This window comes from Panthera uncia, chromosome B1 (genome assembly GCF_023721935.1).
Source record: "Panthera uncia isolate 11264 chromosome B1, Puncia_PCG_1.0, whole genome shotgun sequence".
NCBI lineage: Eukaryota > Metazoa > Chordata > Mammalia > Carnivora > Felidae > Panthera > Panthera uncia.
In genome coordinates this window covers 72,527,612-72,545,424 of record NC_064811.1, presented here as the reverse complement: position 1 = coordinate 72,545,424, position 17,813 = coordinate 72,527,612, and the positions used below count along the sequence as shown (strand labels likewise).

At 34.6% G+C, this 17,813-nt stretch overlaps 1 protein-coding gene and 2 long non-coding RNA genes across 8 annotated transcripts in view; 2 read left to right on the top strand and 1 right to left on the bottom strand.

Annotated features, from left to right (window-relative positions):
- The window catches only part of SNCA (synuclein alpha), a 155,872-nt gene extending 141,872 nt beyond the window's left edge, over nucleotides 1–14,000 (top strand). For all 6 annotated transcript variants that reach the window (XM_049632125.1, XM_049632124.1, XM_049632122.1 and 3 more), the window contains 2 exons: nucleotides 4,401–4,484; nucleotides 13,712–14,000. In XM_049632125.1, the coding sequence (XP_049488082.1) occupies nucleotides 4,401–4,484; nucleotides 13,712–13,744 (117 nt within the window). In that variant the 3' untranslated portion in view covers nucleotides 13,745–14,000. The remainder of the gene's footprint in view (nucleotides 1–4,400; nucleotides 4,485–13,711) is intronic.
- Nucleotides 1–17,813, top strand: part of LOC125923682 (uncharacterized) — a 1,073,698-nt gene that overhangs the window by 975,789 nt on the left and 80,096 nt on the right. The gene's annotated exons all lie outside the window — the stretch shown is intronic.
- The window catches only part of LOC125923681 (uncharacterized), a 122,030-nt gene that overhangs the window by 59,041 nt on the left and 45,176 nt on the right, over nucleotides 1–17,813 (bottom strand). The gene's annotated exons all lie outside the window — the stretch shown is intronic.

Sequence of the window (17,813 nt, the reverse complement as noted above, 5' to 3'; positions counted from 1 at the left end):
AAAAAAATCATAGGTAAATATTATAAAAAATTATATGCCAAACTGGAAAACCTAAAAGTAGTAGACAAATATCTAGAAAAATATAACCTTCCAAAATGGAATCAGGAAGAAATAGAAAATTTGAATTACTAGCAATGAACTTGGATCAGTAATCAAAAACTCTCAACCAAAAATCAGGACAAGATGGATTCATGGGTGAATTCTACCAAACATTTAAAGAGTTAACAACTATTTTTCTGAAAGTGTTCAAAAGAAAAAGAAGAGAAAGAGGGGGGAAGGGGAGAAGGGGGATGGTAGAGAGTGTTGAAGAGGGGGGAGGAGGGAGAAGAGGGGCAGAAGGAGCGGGGAGGAGGAAGGAGAAAAGGAAAAACTTCCAAATTCATTCCATGATGCCAAAATTACTCTGATATCAAAACCAGAGAAAGACACTGGGAAAAAAAAAAGAAAACTACAGGCCAATATATATGATGAACATAGACATAACATCCTCAATAAAATATTAGCAAAACAAATTTGATAATACATTAAAAAATCATTCACCACAATAAATTGGAATTTATTCCAGGGATAAAAGTGTTCACTATTTGCAAATCAACCAGTATAATACATCACATTAACAAGAGGAAGGATAAAACCATATGATTATCTCAATAGATGCAAAAAAAAATAATTGACAAAGCACAACATCCACTCATGATAAAAATCCTCAACAAAGTTGGTCCAGGGAGAACATACTTCAACATAATAAAGAATATATATGAAAAACCCTCAGATAATATCATATTCAATGGAGAAAAAACAAAAGCTTTTTTTTCCTAAGAACAAGACAAGGATGTCCATCCACCACTTCTATTCAACATGGTACTGTAAGTCCTAGCTACAGTAATCAGACAAGAAAAATAAAAAGCATACAAATTTATAGGGAAGAAGTAAAACTTTCACCATTTGCAGATGACATGATGCTATATATAGAACACCCTAAAGACTCTACCAAAAAACTACTAAAACTGATAAATAATTTCAGTAAATTTGCAGGATATAAAATTAATGTACAGAAATCTGTTGCATTTCTATACGCTAATAACAAAGCATCAGAAAGAGAAATTAAGAAAAAAGTCCCATTTGCAATCACACTAAACAGGATTAAATACTTAGGAATAAACTTAACCAAGGAGAAAGACCTATACTTTGAAAGCTATAAAACATTGATGAAGAAAACTGAAGATGACACAAATAAATGGAAAGAACTCATAGAAGAATTAGTATTGTTAAAGTGTCCATAATACTCAAAGCCATCTATAGATTCAATACAATCCTTATCAAAATACCAATGGCATTTTTCACAGGACTAGAACAAATAATTTTTAAATTCAAATGGATCGACAAAAGACCCCAAACAGCCAAAGCAATCTTGAGGAAGAATAAAGCTGGAGGTATCACAATCCCAGATTTCAAGATATACTACAAAGCTGTGGTAACAAAACAGTATGGTACTGGTACAAAAATAGACACATGGATAAAGCAAAGAGAATAAAGCACCCAGAAATAAGCCCATTCTTATATGGTCAGTTAATCTACTACAAAGGACACAAGAGTATATAGTGGAAAAAAGTCTTCAATAAATGGTATTGGGAAAACTGGATAACTATATGCAACATTATGAAACTGGACCACTTATACTATACACAAAAATCAACTCAAATCAATTAAAAACCTAAATGTGAGACCTGAAACTATAAAACTCCTAGAAGAAAACATAGGCAATAATTTCCTTGACATCTGTTGTAGAAACACTTTTTTTAGATATGTCTCCTTAGACAACGGCACTGAAGCCAAAAAAAAACTTTTGAGACTACACCAAAATAAAATGCTTTTGCACAGCGAAGGAAACCATAGTCAATAAAACTGGGACACATGTGTGGCTCCGTGGGTTAAGCATTTGACTTTGCTCACACAGTTTGTGAGTTCGAGCCCCACATCAGGCTCTGTGCTGACAGCTTGGAGTCTGGAGCCTGCTTCAAATTCTGTGTTTCCCCTCTGTCTCTCTCTCAAGAACAAATAGACATTAAAAAAAACAAAAACAAAAACAAAAAGGAGCCTACTGAATGGGAGAAGATATTTGCAAATGCTATATCCAATGGGGGTTAATATCCAAAATATATAAATATCTTATACAATATAAAAAAAAAACTAAAACTAAAACAATATAATCCAAAAAATGGGCAAAGAACCTGAGTAGACATTTTCCAAAGAAGACATACAGATGGCCAACAGACATGTGAAAAGATGCTCAACATCAGTAATCATCAAAGAAATGCAAATCAAAACCATAATAATTATTACCTGACACCTATCAGAATGGCTAGAATCCAAAAGACAAGAAATAACAAGTGTTGGTGAGGATGTGGAGAAAAAAGAACACTTGTGCACTGTTGATGGAAATGAAAATTGCTGCAGCCATTCTGGAAAATAATATGGAGTTTTATCAAAAAATTAAAAATAGAAATACCATATGACCCAGTATTTCCACGACTGAGTATTTACCCAAGAAAAATAACAACACTAAAACTAGTGCATAAAAAGATGTATGCACTGCTATGTTTACTGCAGCATTATTTACAATAGCCAATATATGGAAGCAACCTAAGTGTCCATGGAAAAAATGAATGTATAAAGAAGGTGTGGTGTATGTACACACACACAATGATATATTACCCATGAAAAAGAATGAAATGTTTCCATTTGCAACAATATTGATCTAGAGGGTATAATGCGGAGTTAAATAAGTCAGACAAGAAAAACAAATACCATATGATTTCACTCAAATGGGGAATCTAAGAAACAAAAAAAAAAATGAACAAAGAGACAGTCTCTGAAATTCAGAGAATAGGTGGTTGCCAGAGGAGAGGTGAGCGGGGCAATGGATGAAATAGGTAAAGGGGATTTAGAGGCACAAACTTCCATTTATAAAATGAATATGTCACCGAGATGAAAAGTATAGCATAGGGCATATAGTCAGTGAGTTTATAACATTGTTTGGTCACAGATGGTGATTACACTCGTCATAGTAAGCACTGAATAATGTATAGAATTGTTGAATCATTATGTCGTACACCTGAAACTAATATAACACTATATGTTAATTATATTTCAGTAAAAGAATCTAGAATCTAGAAAAGCTAAGATTTGAACTCAAGGCTTGTGATGCTACAGACCTCATAGCTAACCACTATTCAATAGAACCTGTATTCTTGGTTTGTGCTAACAGGTGAAACACTATAGAAACTATCTTTATTCCACATTTAAAAAATAAATGGGCTTTTTGGTGTATAAAAAGGGAGGGCAGGAGAAGATGATATATAAACTCCTCAGCCCTGCTAATGTAGGCATGAGCTGTAGTTTGACCTTTTCTCGTGGGCATCCATTTCTTTTTCCTTCTGCCTTCCTGTCAGTCACTGATAAAGATAGGAAGAACTATTATTTGCACAAGACATATTTTTAAACATAACCTACATTGGCTGAGGGACTATTTGATCTCTTTGAGTAAGTCCGTTTTAGGCTCCCATTACCCCCTCTGCTTTTTCAACTTTCAGTGAACTTTATCTTTTTATAATCACTTTACTGGAATCAATGCAAAACAACAAAAGGTATTAATGAAGGATACTAGTAGAGACATAAGTTCAAGCTGAGTTTTATGGCATCTTGTTTCTAAAGAGAGAGATGTGGTAAATTTGAGGATCATGTGTTTGGTTTGTGTGTGTGTGTGTGTGTGTGTGTGTGTGTGCGTGTGTATGTATATATGTATGTGTGTGTATATATATATATATATATATATATGGTTTCAGTTTTGAAACTTCAGAAAACAATTTCTTTGCCAACACTTAAAAATAAATTATAAAATATGTATACTTTCACATTACAAATGGTTATATAAGTTAACTTACAAAAAACTAAAAACATAACTACCCGATAAAACGTACTTTTAATATTTTGTTGGGTTTTCTTTATCTTTTTTAGCTTTGTATCTGAATTATACACTGGTGATGTCTATAATATATACAATTTTGTATCTTTCTAAACATTATATCATGAATATACTATCATTTTTTCACTGCTGTCATTGATCCAGTAAAAAAAAACATATTTGGACTATAGCTTTGGACTATTTCCTGGGTAGTGAATTACTTGGGAAAAAATTCTGTACATTTTTAGGTTAATAATACACCACCATAATGTTTCTGCAAAGGTATTGCATAGTTTAGAATGCCAGCAGTAACATTAAGGAGTGCCATTTTTACAACATTCTTACCATTTGGTATATAAGATATTTTCAAAGTGTGCTTAATTTTTAAAAAGTAAAAAATGGTACCTCATCATATTCCCTTGTGCTTCCCATTTAGAATGAAGAAGGAGGTCCACAGGAAGGAATTCTGGAAGATATGCCTGTTGATCCTGACAATGAGGCATACGAAATGCCTTCTGAGGTAAAACTTTATATACATACAACTCTGAAAGTAAACTTCAGGAGTTCAAGTTGGGTCTTTCTAATAAGCAGTATCAAAAATCTGTCCCTCTCAGATTTTCGTTACATTTGTTTTTATTGAAAACTATTTACTCTCTAGAGGGATAAGTTGGCCAAATCCAGAATGTTTTGTGAAGACAACTTGAAAACTAGAAATGGTTTTTACATTTGTAAAGTATTGTTTAAAAACAAAAAGAAAAAGCTACAGAGACACTATGTTGTCCACACAAACTAATATTTGTACTTTCTTAACCTTTACAGAAAGTGTTTGCTGAACACTGCATTGGAAAATTATTTTATTAAATATGGTGTTTTTTTATTTAAATTTTAGTTAGTTGACATACAGTGCAATATTGGTTTCAGGCATAGAATTCAGTGATTCATCACTTATATGCGACACCCAGTGCTCATCACAACAAATGCCCTCCTTGATACCCATCACCTATCTAGCCCATCTCCACATCTCCACTTCATCAACCCTCAGTTCTCTATAATTAAGAGTCTCTTGTGGTTTGTTCCCCTCTCTTTTCTTTTTGGTCCTCCTCTTTCTAGAAGTTCATCTGGTTTGTATCTTAATTGCCACATATGAGTGAAATCATATGGTATTTGTCTTTCTCTGATTGACTTATTTTGCTTATCACAATACATTCTAACTCCATCCATGTAGTTGCAAATGGCAGGATTTCATTTTTTTGATGGCTAATATTCCATTGTGTATATATACCAAATCTTCTTTATCCATTCATCAGTCAATGGACATTTGAGCACTATCCATAGTTTGGCTATCATTGATAATGCTGCTGTAAACATTGGGGTGCATGTATCTCATTGAATCTGTAGTTTTGTATCCTTTGGGTAAATATCTAATAGCGCAATCAATGGATCCTAGAGTAGGTCTATTTTAGTTTTTTTGAGGAACCCCATATTTTTCTCCAGAGTGGATGCATCAGTTTGCATTCCTAACAACAGTGCAAGAGGGTTGCTCTTTCTCCACATCCTTGCCAACACCTGTTGTTTCTTGTGTGGTTAATTTTAACCATTCTGACAGGTGTGAGGTGGTATCTCATTGGGGTTTTGATTTGTATTTCCCTGATGATGCATGATGTTGAGCATCTTTTCATGTACCTGTTAGCCATCTGGATGTCTTCTTTGAAAAAGTGTCTATTCATGTCTTCCGCCCATTTTCTTAACTGGGTTATTTGTTTTTTGGGTATTGAGTTTGATAAGTTCTTTATAGATTTTGCATACTAATCCTTTATCTGATATGTCATTTGTAAATATCTTTTCCCATTCTATAGGCTGAGTTTTAGTTTTGTTGATTGTTTCCTTCACTGTGTAAAAGCTTTTTATCTTGATGAAGTCCCAATAGTTCATTTTTGCTTTTGTTTCCCTTGTTTTCAACAACATGTCTTCTTACTAAGAAGTGATTCTGGTTGAGGTCAAAAAGATTGCTGCCTCAGGGTACCTGGGTGGCTCCCTTGGTTAAGCATAGGACTTTGCCTCAGGTCATGATCTCATGGTTTGTGAGTTCCAGCCCAGCATTGGGCTCTGTGCTGAGAGCTTGGAGCCTGGAGCCTGCTTCAGATTCTGTGTCTCCCTCTCTGTCTCTCTGCCCATACCCCACTTGCACTCTGTCTCTGCCTGTCTCTCAAGAATGAATAAACGTTAAAAAAAAATAATTGCTGTCTCTGTTCTTCTCTAAGATTTTGATGGTTTCCTGTCTCACATTTAGATCTTTCAGCCATTTTGAATTTATTTTTGCGTATGGTGTAAGAAAGTGGTCCAGTTTCATTCTTAGGCATTTCGCTGTCCAGTTTTTCCAAATCCATTTGTTGAAGAGACTGTCTTTTTTTCCATTAGATACTTTTTCTTGCTTTGTTGAAGATTAGTTGACCATATAGTTATGGGTTCATTTCTGTGTTTTCTGTTTTGTTCCACTGATCCATGTGTCTGTTCTTGTGCCAGTAGCATACTGTCTTGATGACTACAGCTTTTAATATAGCTTGACATCCAGAATTGGGATGCCTCCAGTTTCATTTTTCTTTTTCAGGATTGCTTTAGCTATTCGAGATCTTTTGTGGTTCCATACAAATTTTATGACTGTTAGTTTTAGTTCTATGAAAAGTGTATATTTTGATACGGATTGCATTAAATGTTTAGATTGCTTAAGGTAGCATAGACATTTTAAAAATGCTTGTTCTTCTAATCAATGAGCATGGAATTCTTTTCCATTTCTTTGTCTCCCCTGCAGTTTCTTTTATAAGTGTTCTATAGTTTTCAGAGTACAAATCTTTCACCTCTTTAGTTACATTTATTCCTAGGTATCATATTGTTTTTCATGCATTGTAAATGGGATCAATTCCTTGATTTCTTTTTCTGCTGCTTTGTTATTAGTGTATAGAAATGCAACCAATTTCTGCATGTTGATTGTATATCCTGAAACTTTGCTGAATTCATCTATTACTTCTAGCAAACTTTTGTGTAGTCTTTTGAATTTTCCACATAGAGTATCATGTTGTCTGCAAATAATGAAAGTTTTACTTCTTCCTTGCTGATTTGGATGCCTTTCTTTCTTTTCTTTCTTTATTTTGTCTAATTGCTGAGGCTAAGACTTCCAGTGCTATGTTAAATAGTAATGGTGAGAGTGGACATCCTTGTCTTGGTTCTTACAGTAAGGGAGAGGCTCTCAGTTTTTCCCTATTAAGGATATTAGGTGTAGGTCTTTCATATATGGCCTTTATGATGTTGAGCTGTGTTCCATCTATCCCTACTTTATTGAAGGTTTTTACCAAGAATGGATGCTGAATTTTGTCAAATGTTTTTTCTGCATCTATTTACAGGATCATATGGTTCTTATCTTTTATTTTATTAATGTGGTGTATCACGTTGATTGATTTGTGAATATTTAACTAGCCCTGTAGTCTGGGAATCAATTGTAATCGATCATGGTGAATAATTCTTTTAATGTACTGATGAATTTGATTTTGCTAGTATTTTATTAAGAATTTTTGCATCCATGTTCATCTGGGATATTGGCCTGTAAGTCTCCTTTTTAGTGGGGTCTTTATCTGGTTTTGGAATCAAGGTGATACTGGCTTCATAGAATGAGTTTGGAAGCTTTCCATCCATTTTTATTTTTTGGAACAGTTTGAGGAGAATTGGTATTAACTCTTTTTTAAATGTTGGATAGAATTCCCCTGGGAAACCACTTGAGCCAGAACTCTTGTGTTGGGAGATTTTTTTTTTTTTCTTTTTTTTTTTTTACTATTGATCAATTTCTTTGCTGGTTATGAGTCTCTTCAAATTTTCAACTTCTTCCTGTTTCAGTTTTGGTAGTTTATGAATTTCTAGGAATTTGTCTATTTCTTCCAGATTGCCGGCATATAATTTTTCATAGTATTCTCTTATAATTGTTTGTGTTTCTGTGGTAATGGTTGTGATCTCTCCCCTTTCATTCACGGTTTTATCTATTTAGGTCCTTTCTCTTTTCTTTTTGATAAGTCTGTATAGGGGGTTATCAATATTGTCAATTCTTTCAGAGAATCAGCTCTTAGTTTCATTGATCTGTTCTTTTTGTTTGTTTGTTTCTATATCATTTATTTCTGCTGTAGTCTCTATTATTTGCCTTCCTTTGCTGGCTAGGCTTTATTTGCCTTTCCTCTTCTAGCTCCTTTAGTTATAAGATTAGGTTGTGTATTTGAGACCTTTCTTGCTTCTTGAGATAGACCTGAATTGCAATATACTTTCCTCTTAGGACTGTCTTTGCTGCATCACAAAGGTTTTGGACTGTTGTGTTTTCATTTTCATTTGCTTCCATGTATTTTTTAAAAATTTCTTCTTTAATTTCCTGATTAACCCATTCATTCTTCAATAGGATGTTCTTTAACCTCTGTGTACTTGAGTGCTTTCCAAATTTTTTTTTGTGGTTGACTTCAAGTTTCATAGCATTGTGATATGAAAATACGCATGCTTTAATTTTTATCTTTTTGTACTTGTTGAGGGCTGATTCATGACCAGTATGCAATCTATTCTGGAGAATGTCCCATGTGCACTCAAAAAGAATGTGTATTCTGCTGCTTTACGATGAAATATTCTGAATATATCTGTTAAGTCCATCCAGTCCTGTGTATCATTCAAAGCCATGTCTCCTTGTTGATTTTCTGCTTAAATGACCTGTCCATTGTTGTAAGTGGGGTGTTAAAGTCCCCTACTATTATTGTATGATTATCAGTGAGTTTCTTTATGGTGTTAATTGATTTATATATTTGGGTTTTCCAAGTTGGGGGCATTAATATTTACTGTTAGATCTTATTGTTGGATAGATCCCATAATTATGATATAATACCCTCTTCATCTCTTATTATAGTCTTTGTTTTAAAATCTAGTTTGTCTAATATAAGTATGGCTACTTCAGCTTTCCTTTGACCTCAGTTAGCATGATAGATGGTTCTCTATCCCCTCACTTTCAATCTGCAGGTATCCTTAGGTCTAAAATGAGTTTCTTATAGGCAGCAAATAGATGGATCTTGGTTTTTTAATCCATTCTGCTACCCTATATCTTTTGGCTGGGGTATTTAGTCCATTTACATTCAGAGTGATTATTGAAAGATATGAATTTAGTGCCATTGTGTTACCTGTAGGGTTTGTGTTTCTGGTAATGCTCTCTGGTCTTTTATAGTCTTTGTTTTGTCTTTTTTTTTTTTTTTTTCTTCACTCAAAGAGTCCCCCTTAAAATTTCTTGCAGAGCTTGTTTAGTGGGCATCAACTCCTTTAGTTTTTGTTTGTCTGGGAAACTCTTTATCTCTTTTCTTATTCTGAATGACAGCCTTCCTGGATAAAGACTTCGTGGTTGCATATTTTTGCCATTCAGCAAGTTGAATATATCCTGCCACTCCTTTCTGGCCTGCCAAGTTTCAGTGGACAGATCTGCTGAGAAACTGATCTGTCTTCCCTTGAAGGTTAAGGCCTTTTATTCCCTTGCTGCTTTCAGGATTCTTTCTTTGTGTATTTTGTGAATTTGACTATGATATACCTTGGCAATGGTAGCTTTTGTTAAGTTTAATGGAGTTCTCTGTGCTTCTTGGATTTTGATATCTGTGTCTTTCCCCAAATTAGGAAAGTTTTCAGCTATAATTTGTTTGAATAGACATTCTACCCCTTTTTCTCTCTCTTCAACTTCTGGGACTCCTCTCATACAAATGTTACTACATTTTAACAAGTCACTGAGTTCCCTAAGTCTGCCTTCATGATTCATGACATTTGTTTCCCTCTTCTTTTTAGCTTCATTATTTTCCATAATTTTATTTTCTATATCACTAATTTATACCTCTGCCTCATCTGTCCTTGCTGTCATGGCATCGATTTGGGTTTACATCTTGATTATAGTATTTTAATTTCAGTCTGACTAGATTTTAGTTCTTTTATCTCTGCAGAAAGGGATTCTCTGGTATCTTCTATGCTTTTTCAAGCCCAGGTAATATCTTTATCATCGTTTTAAATTCTAGGTCAGACATCTTACTTATATCTGTATTGATTAAATCAATAGGCCATGAGTTCTAATCCTGTTCTTTCTTTTGGGGTGAATTTCTCTGTCTCATCGTTTTGTCCAGAAAAGAAGAGAGAAATAAAAACAAAAACAGAAACAAAACATTCCCCAGAAACAAACAAAAAAACAACAAACCTAGATCCTGGGTTTATTTTTGTCTGCTTATTAAAGGAATCTAGATCCAAAAATAAAAAATATATATATGTAATATATGTGAAAATAAAAATAAAAAAGGAATTAAAAATAAGAGAGTAAATGAAAAAGTAATAATTAAAAAATAAAGAATCAAAATAAAGAGGAAACTAGATCCTATTTCCCCTAGAGCTGAAGCTTTGGTGCACTCTATGATTAGTAGACTTGGTGCAAGAGAGTCCATGCTGCTCTTCTGGGGGAGAGGCCTGTCGTACTGATTCTCAGGCTGACTTGTTTTCCTAGAAATGTGCCTCTAAGAGGCAGAAGGATAGGGCTCCAGCCTCCACTAGGTGGTGCTTGTTTTCTCCCTGAAGGCTTTCAGAGCTGATGGGTGGGATGAATATAGCAACATCCTACTCTCTAGCCTTGGAACTGAAAGATCAGTTCCCCACTCTTCAGGGAGCCCTCACAGAAGAGTATTCAATCACTCTTCTGGTGTTCCCAGTTTCTGTCAGAACCCTGTGTTCACTCTGCCTGTGTTCGAACTTTTTTATCTCAGGCACATAACTGAGTTTCAAAACTCCCAATTGTAAAGACTCCCATGGCACCTGCTCTGTTCCTCTGGGGGAGGGTCTTGCTGCATTTTTTGCAAGCCCATGCTAGGAAAGCAGTCACAAGACCCCATGGCAGTTCAGAGTTTATGTCAAAGAGCAGAAAGCTGGCACCCCTGCTTGATGCCCTCAGCCCAAGTCCCAGCTCCTATGCCTGGACACAGCTCAACACATTGGTGCCTCTCAGACCCATGGGATCCTCAGACCATGGGATCCATGGGATTCTCAGACCACACTGCCACTCCTTGGATTCTGCCCCAATTGGCCATGCGAGCACCTTTAAGCCATGCACATCCCCCACTGTGAGGGACTTCTAAAAGTTCAGATTTTGTACCCCACTGCTATAATACTTTTCAGTAGCCTCCGTAAGCAGGTTTCCTCCCAGCCGCCATACTCACAGCTTTGTCTCCCCCAAGTCAACACCTTGCATCTCCCACCTTCTGGAAGGTGGTTGCTTTTTTACTTGTAGACTTGCCATTTTTGTTCTTTCACACCTCTGATTGATTTCTTGGGTGTTATGAATGATTTGATAATTATCTAGCTGTGTTCAAAGGATAAGACAAGCTTCTGCCATCTTAACTCCCTTCAAAAACTTACTTTCTAAAATAAATCCCCAGATGGAACTTTGTATAAATCAACTGAATGCCTAAGGAAAGTAATTATTATTGCCATACATTTCCAGCAAGATATTTGCATAGTAAAATAAAAGTTGCCCACAAAAATTATAGAGTAAAAATATGATAAGTGCATGGTTTGCGACATTGATGTATTTCAATTTAGCATTTTAAACAGCTAATTTACCTATGTTAATTTGGAAATAAGTTTTTTTTTAAATAGAAAATGTATCACAAGGAAAATTGAAAAATACTTTTAGATTAATGAAGCTGACACAAGAAGAAATAGAAAATCTGAATAGACCAATAACAAAGTAAAGAGACTGAATTATTGTTAAGAAAATCTACTCACAGGGGCACCTGGTGGCTCAGTCAGTTGAACGACTGAATTTGGCTCAGGTCATGATCTGACGTCATGTCATGTTTGTGGGTTCAAGCCCCATGTCAGGCACTGTGCTGACAGCTCAGAGTCTGGAGCCTGCTTCAGATTCTGTGTCTCCTTCTTTCCATACCCCTCCCCTGCTTATGCTCTGTCTCTTTTTCTCTTTTAAAAATAAACATTAAAATATTTTTCTTTTAGAAAGGAAAAAGAAAATCTACCCCCCCCCCCACACACACACACACACAAAATCCCAGGACCATATAGCTTCACTGGTGAATTCTATCAAACATTTAATTAATAACTATTAATTATAATTAATACCAATTAATTTCTCTTCCAGAAAAAAAAGAGGAAGCGATACTCCTAAATTAATTCCATAAGGGCAATACTACACTGATGCCAAAACCAGACATCATAAGCAAAACACATGTAGTATTCATTAAAAATTAAGTTAAAACTAGTAGTAGTTAGGTTAGATATTGGCATTAGTAAAAGACATACTGATAATCCCATTTATAGAAATTGAAATTAACTTGGTTTTTTTGCTTAGATTTTTACCAATAATTTTGAGTCTTTTTAAGTTCAGCACAATGCTAAACACTATAGAAAATACAAGAAGGTTAATTGATAGTACCAGGACACAAGTAGTCCATCCTAATAAGTTTGATAAAAACAAATACAAATTTACTGTTTCATTTATTCATGATGATTCCTTTAACAGACATTGACTGTCTTCTATATATCAGGCATCAAAGAGGCAAAATATGCAAGATACACAAAAAAGTATAATATTTTACAGAATCTGTTTAGAGTCATCGGGAGTTTTATACAAGAGTTGGTGTTGATTGGTGTGGTAGGGGATGGGAGATAATGATGGCCAAAATGAAAGGAAGATATTCTAGAACAGGTAATATTGGAAGCAAGGCATGTCTGAGCATGCATAAGGATATGTTTGAGGAACAGTGAATAATTAAACAGGATTTCAGTTTAGGGAACAGAGAATTGTGACAGATTAAGACTGCAGAGATGAGTCAACGACAAATTGTAGAATACTAGAAGAACCTTCGCATTTAAGTTTGTACTGTATTCAGAAAGCAACTTGAGTTATTGAAGGTACATTTATTTGTTTTAAAGCAGGATCTTGATTCAAGTTATTCTTTAGGACGACTATTCTGACCACTTTAGTTAAGGCCTTTAATATTTTTATTGTGGATGTTATCTACATATTGTTTGGGGACAGGGGGATTTAGAATAGAAGTAATAACTGAAGCCAAGGATGAAGAAAAGATTTTCAAAACATCACTTGCCTTAATGTCTTTGTCTCCCTTTAAGAATTAGAACATTTTAGCCCTGGAAGAGGATTTTAGGCCACTTGATTTGGCTCTCATAACTTACAGTTGAGGAAACTGGGAGCAAGATAGACCACCTAACTTGTTCTACACGATTAGAACATATGATTATTGGGGCGCCTGGGTGGCTCAGTTGGTTGAGCATCTGACTTTGGCCCAGGTCATGATCCCACAGGTTGCGGGTTTGAGCCCTGCATCGGGCTCTGTGCTGACAGCTCAGAGCCTAGAGCCTGCTTCGGATTCCTTCTCGCTCTGCCTTCCCCCCCCTCACACTTTGTCTGTGTCTCTCTCAAAAATAAATAAGCATTACAAAAAAAAGACCATATGATTGTTAAATGGCATCTGGATACCCTAACTCTGAGCAGCAAAATTCATTTTTATATTTGACAGGAAGACAAAACTGTTACAGAATAAGATCATATTGTGTATAACTGAATAGTTGCAGAACCTTTATTCAAGGTGGTGATCCATGTCCTATCTCATTCACCCTAAATCCTTGATTCCTGATGACTAATATTAACACTGCATGTTTTCTTTTCGGTTTTCTTCATATTAGGAAGGGTATCAAGACTATGAACCCGAAGCATAAGAAATACTTTTACTCGCAGTTTCTTGAGATCTACTGAGAGATGTTCCATCCTGTACAAGTACTCAGTCCCAACGTGCCCAGTCATGACATTTTTCTCAAAGTTTTTACAGTGTATTTTAAACTCTTCCATCAGCAGTGATTGAAATTATCTGTACCTGCCCTTACTCAGCATTTCAGTGCTTCCTTCTCACTGAAGTGAATATATGGTAGCAGGGTCTTTGTGTGCTGTGTGGATATTGTGGCTTCAAATCTAAAAGTTAAATTAAAACACCTAAGTGACTACCACTTATTTCTAAATCTTCACTATTTTTTTGTTGCTGTTCTTGAGAAGTTGTGATTTATTATCATATATTATAAGATTTCTAGGTGTCTTTTAATGATTCTGTCTAAAAATAATGATGTATTGTGAAATTTGTTAATATATACAATACTTAAAAATATGTGAGCATGAAACTATGCACCTATAAATATTAACTATAAAATTTTACTGTTTTGTGATGTGTTTTATTAACTTGTGTTTATATATAAATGGTGAAAATTAAAATGTCTCATTATAAAGATCTTATTTTTAATCCCATCTCATTTTAAATAATAAAATCATGCTTATAACAATGTGAACTGAGAACTCCCACAATTAAAGTTCTTGACAGCCATTTGAAGGAGAAGGAATTTTGGAAGAGTTAAGCAGACAAGATGGAACATTAACCCTTTACTCTGGGAATTTACTGAAGCAACACTACCCAAAGTATGTTCTGATGTGCAGTGGTGTCTTGAGAAGCTATACAGAAAAAATGGGTTCCACCGAACAGTGATTTTAAGAAATAATTTTGACTGTCTGCTTCAGATATTAATAAAACATATTAGTACATTAAGGCTCTGAGAGAATCTGGTTAACTTTGTTTAACCCAGCATTTTATTTTTATTATTTCTAAAATCAAACCTTCCTATCACTCACCCTAGGAAATGCCTTTAAACATTTCTGGGAACTACCAGACCATTACCTTAAGAAATGTCCATTTAAGTGGATAACTTCCTAGAAATGATATCTTTTAAAACTAAATCAGGAAGAAATAGAAAATTTGAAAAAAAAAAGATTACTAGCAATGAAATTGAATTAATAATCAAAGAACTCCCAACAAACAAAAGTATGGGACCAGATAGCATCACAGGGAAATTCTACCAAATATTTAACGAAAAGCTAACAGCTGTTCTTCTCAAAGTATTCCAAAAAATAGAAGAGAAAGGAAATCTTCTCAGATCATTCTGGAAGGCCATCACTACTCATTTCTCAATTTACAGTTGTACAAAAAGAATAAAGTACCTAGAAATAAATTTAACTGAAGAGATGAAAGACTGTAATCGGAAAACGTTAAGTCACTGGAGGAAAAAAATTAAACACTATACAAATAAAATTAAACACTATACAAATAAATGGAAATATATTGTGCTCATGAATTGAAAGAATTAATATTTTTAAAATTTCCATACCACCCAAAGCCATCTACAGATTTAATTCCTATCAAAATGCCAATGGCATTTTTCGCAGAACTAGAACAAAGAATCCTAAAATGTTTATGGAACACAAATGATCCTTAATAGCCAAAGCAATCCTGAGAAATAAGAAGAATGCTGAAGGTATAATGCTCCCTGACTTCAAGCCACATTACAAAACTATAATAATAACAGTGATATGATATGGCACAAAAACAGACCAGTGGACTAGAATAGAGAGCCCAGAAATAAACGTATGATTATATGGTCAATCAACCTAAGAGAAAGGAGGCAAAAATATACAATGGGGAAAAGACTGTCTCTTTACTAAATAGTGTCAAGAAAACTAGACCACTATCTTAAACATATACAAAGAGAAATTCAAAATGAACTAAAGACTTAATGTAAGACCTGAAACCATGAAAGTTCTAGAAGTAAACGTAGGTGGTAACTTCCCTGACACTGATCTTAGCAATATATTTTTGGGTCACTTTCCTCACACAAGGGCAAGAAAAGCAAAAATAAACTATTGGGACTATACAAAAATACAAAGCTTTTGCACAGTGAAGGAAACCATCAACAAAATAAAAAGGCAGCCTAGTGAATGGGAGAAGATACTTGCAAATGATATATCTGATAAAGGGCTAATACCCAAAATATATAAAAAACTTCTTCAAAAAAAAAAAAAAAAAAAAAAAAAAAAAAAAAGTCCAATAAGAAAATGGGCAGAGTACCTGAATAAAATTTTCCGAAGAAGACATACAGATGGCCAATAGACAAATGAAAAGATGTTCAACATCACTCATCATCAAGGAAATGTAAATCAAAAGCACAATGAGATATTACCTGACTCCTGTCAATGGTTAACAATAAAAAAGACAAGAAATAAGTGTTGGCAAGGATGTTGAGAAAAATGAACACTTGTGCACTATTGGTGGGAATGAAAATTAGTACAGCCAGTCTGGAAAACAGTATAGAGTTTCCTCACAAAATTAAAAATGGAAGTACGATATGACTTAGTAATTCCACTACTGGGTATTTACCCAAAGGGGGGGGGGGGAAGAAAACCTCCAATTCAAAAAGATATACGCACTTGTATGTTTATTATAGCATTATTTACAACGTCCAAGATATGCAAGCTTTCCAAGTCTCCTTTGATAGATGAATAGATAAGATGTGGTATATGGGATATTAGTTATAAAAAATGAGATCTTTTTGTGTCAACACTGATGGACCTAGAGGGTGTTATGCTAAGTGAAATAAGTCAGAGAAAGACAAATATGATCTGATTTTACTTATATGTGGGATCTAAAAAACAAAACAAATGAAGAAACAACAACAAAAACAAAAACCAGGCTCTTAAATACAGAAAACAAACTGGTGGTTGCCTGAGGGGAGGTGGGTAAGAGAATGGGTGAAGTAGGTAAAGAAGATTATGAGGTACAAACTTACAGTTACAAGACGAGTCATGCAGATTAAAAGTACAGCATAAGAGATATAATTAATGAGAAAAATATTGATTCTCTAGGTGTATAAAAATCTTATGACTTTTGAATTCTGCTACATATATGAGTCTCAGGATACTTTTTTAAGCAAAGGTTTTCTATTTAGGAAAGATTCATTAACTCCCTAGGGGTGCCGATAGTAAATTTGACTATGAAAACCCTATATGAATTAGTTGAAAAACTATTTGGTTTACCTTTTTAGTTATTCAGGAGAAAAATAGCAGTTACTTTTTAAAGTCACCAGTACAAAGTATATTTTTAAGTAAGAAGATTCTAGAGGTGCTAGGCAGTTTTTATGTGATTGTGAGTAATTTGATGTATATTGGGCATTGGCAAGGAAAGAGAAAGGAATGACTGTAATGACTCTAAGCATGATCACCATAGAAACTTCCATTTTTGCCTAATTGGAAAGGGACCTCTGTGAGTGTTAAACCGCCTATGTGGTCTTAAATTGGAAAGAAGTGATGTCTCATGTTTGATTTCAACACATTAATGAGTATTTTTAATTAGGAGAACAACATGAAAAATTAAAATATCTTTGTTCAAAAAGCATTCTAGTACTAATATACACCAGTGGTGGTTATCTTGTACCAAGCACTTAAGCAAAAAGTTGTATAAGACACACAAGCCTTTTCAGAAAACTTATCTCCTAGCCACTGCTGAGGCATCCATCTGAGAAGTAGTCTGAACGTTAGACTGGTTCTAGGTTTATTTTGCAGATACCATTCCCTCAAGTTTGAGTTATTCAGCCTTATATGACTCTATGGGGACTTTAACAAAACAAGTCAGGGTGGGCTTTGGCACCCAAATGACAACATAACAATCTAATATATGGTTTGGCCTTAAAAGTTAGATTGTTATCAAAATCTCCCCCTTAGTATGAGATGCAAAATATGTTTTCTCATCTTTCTGGCTCATGGTGTAGGCAACTATTGGATTAAACACACACATATCTCAAGGACAACCATCAATTTTCAGAGATAGTGCTGTCTACATCTGTACTGAGGAAGAAAAGCACACTTTTCTAACAGCAAACTCTAAAGACTTCTCTGTCCATTGTACTGACATTACTC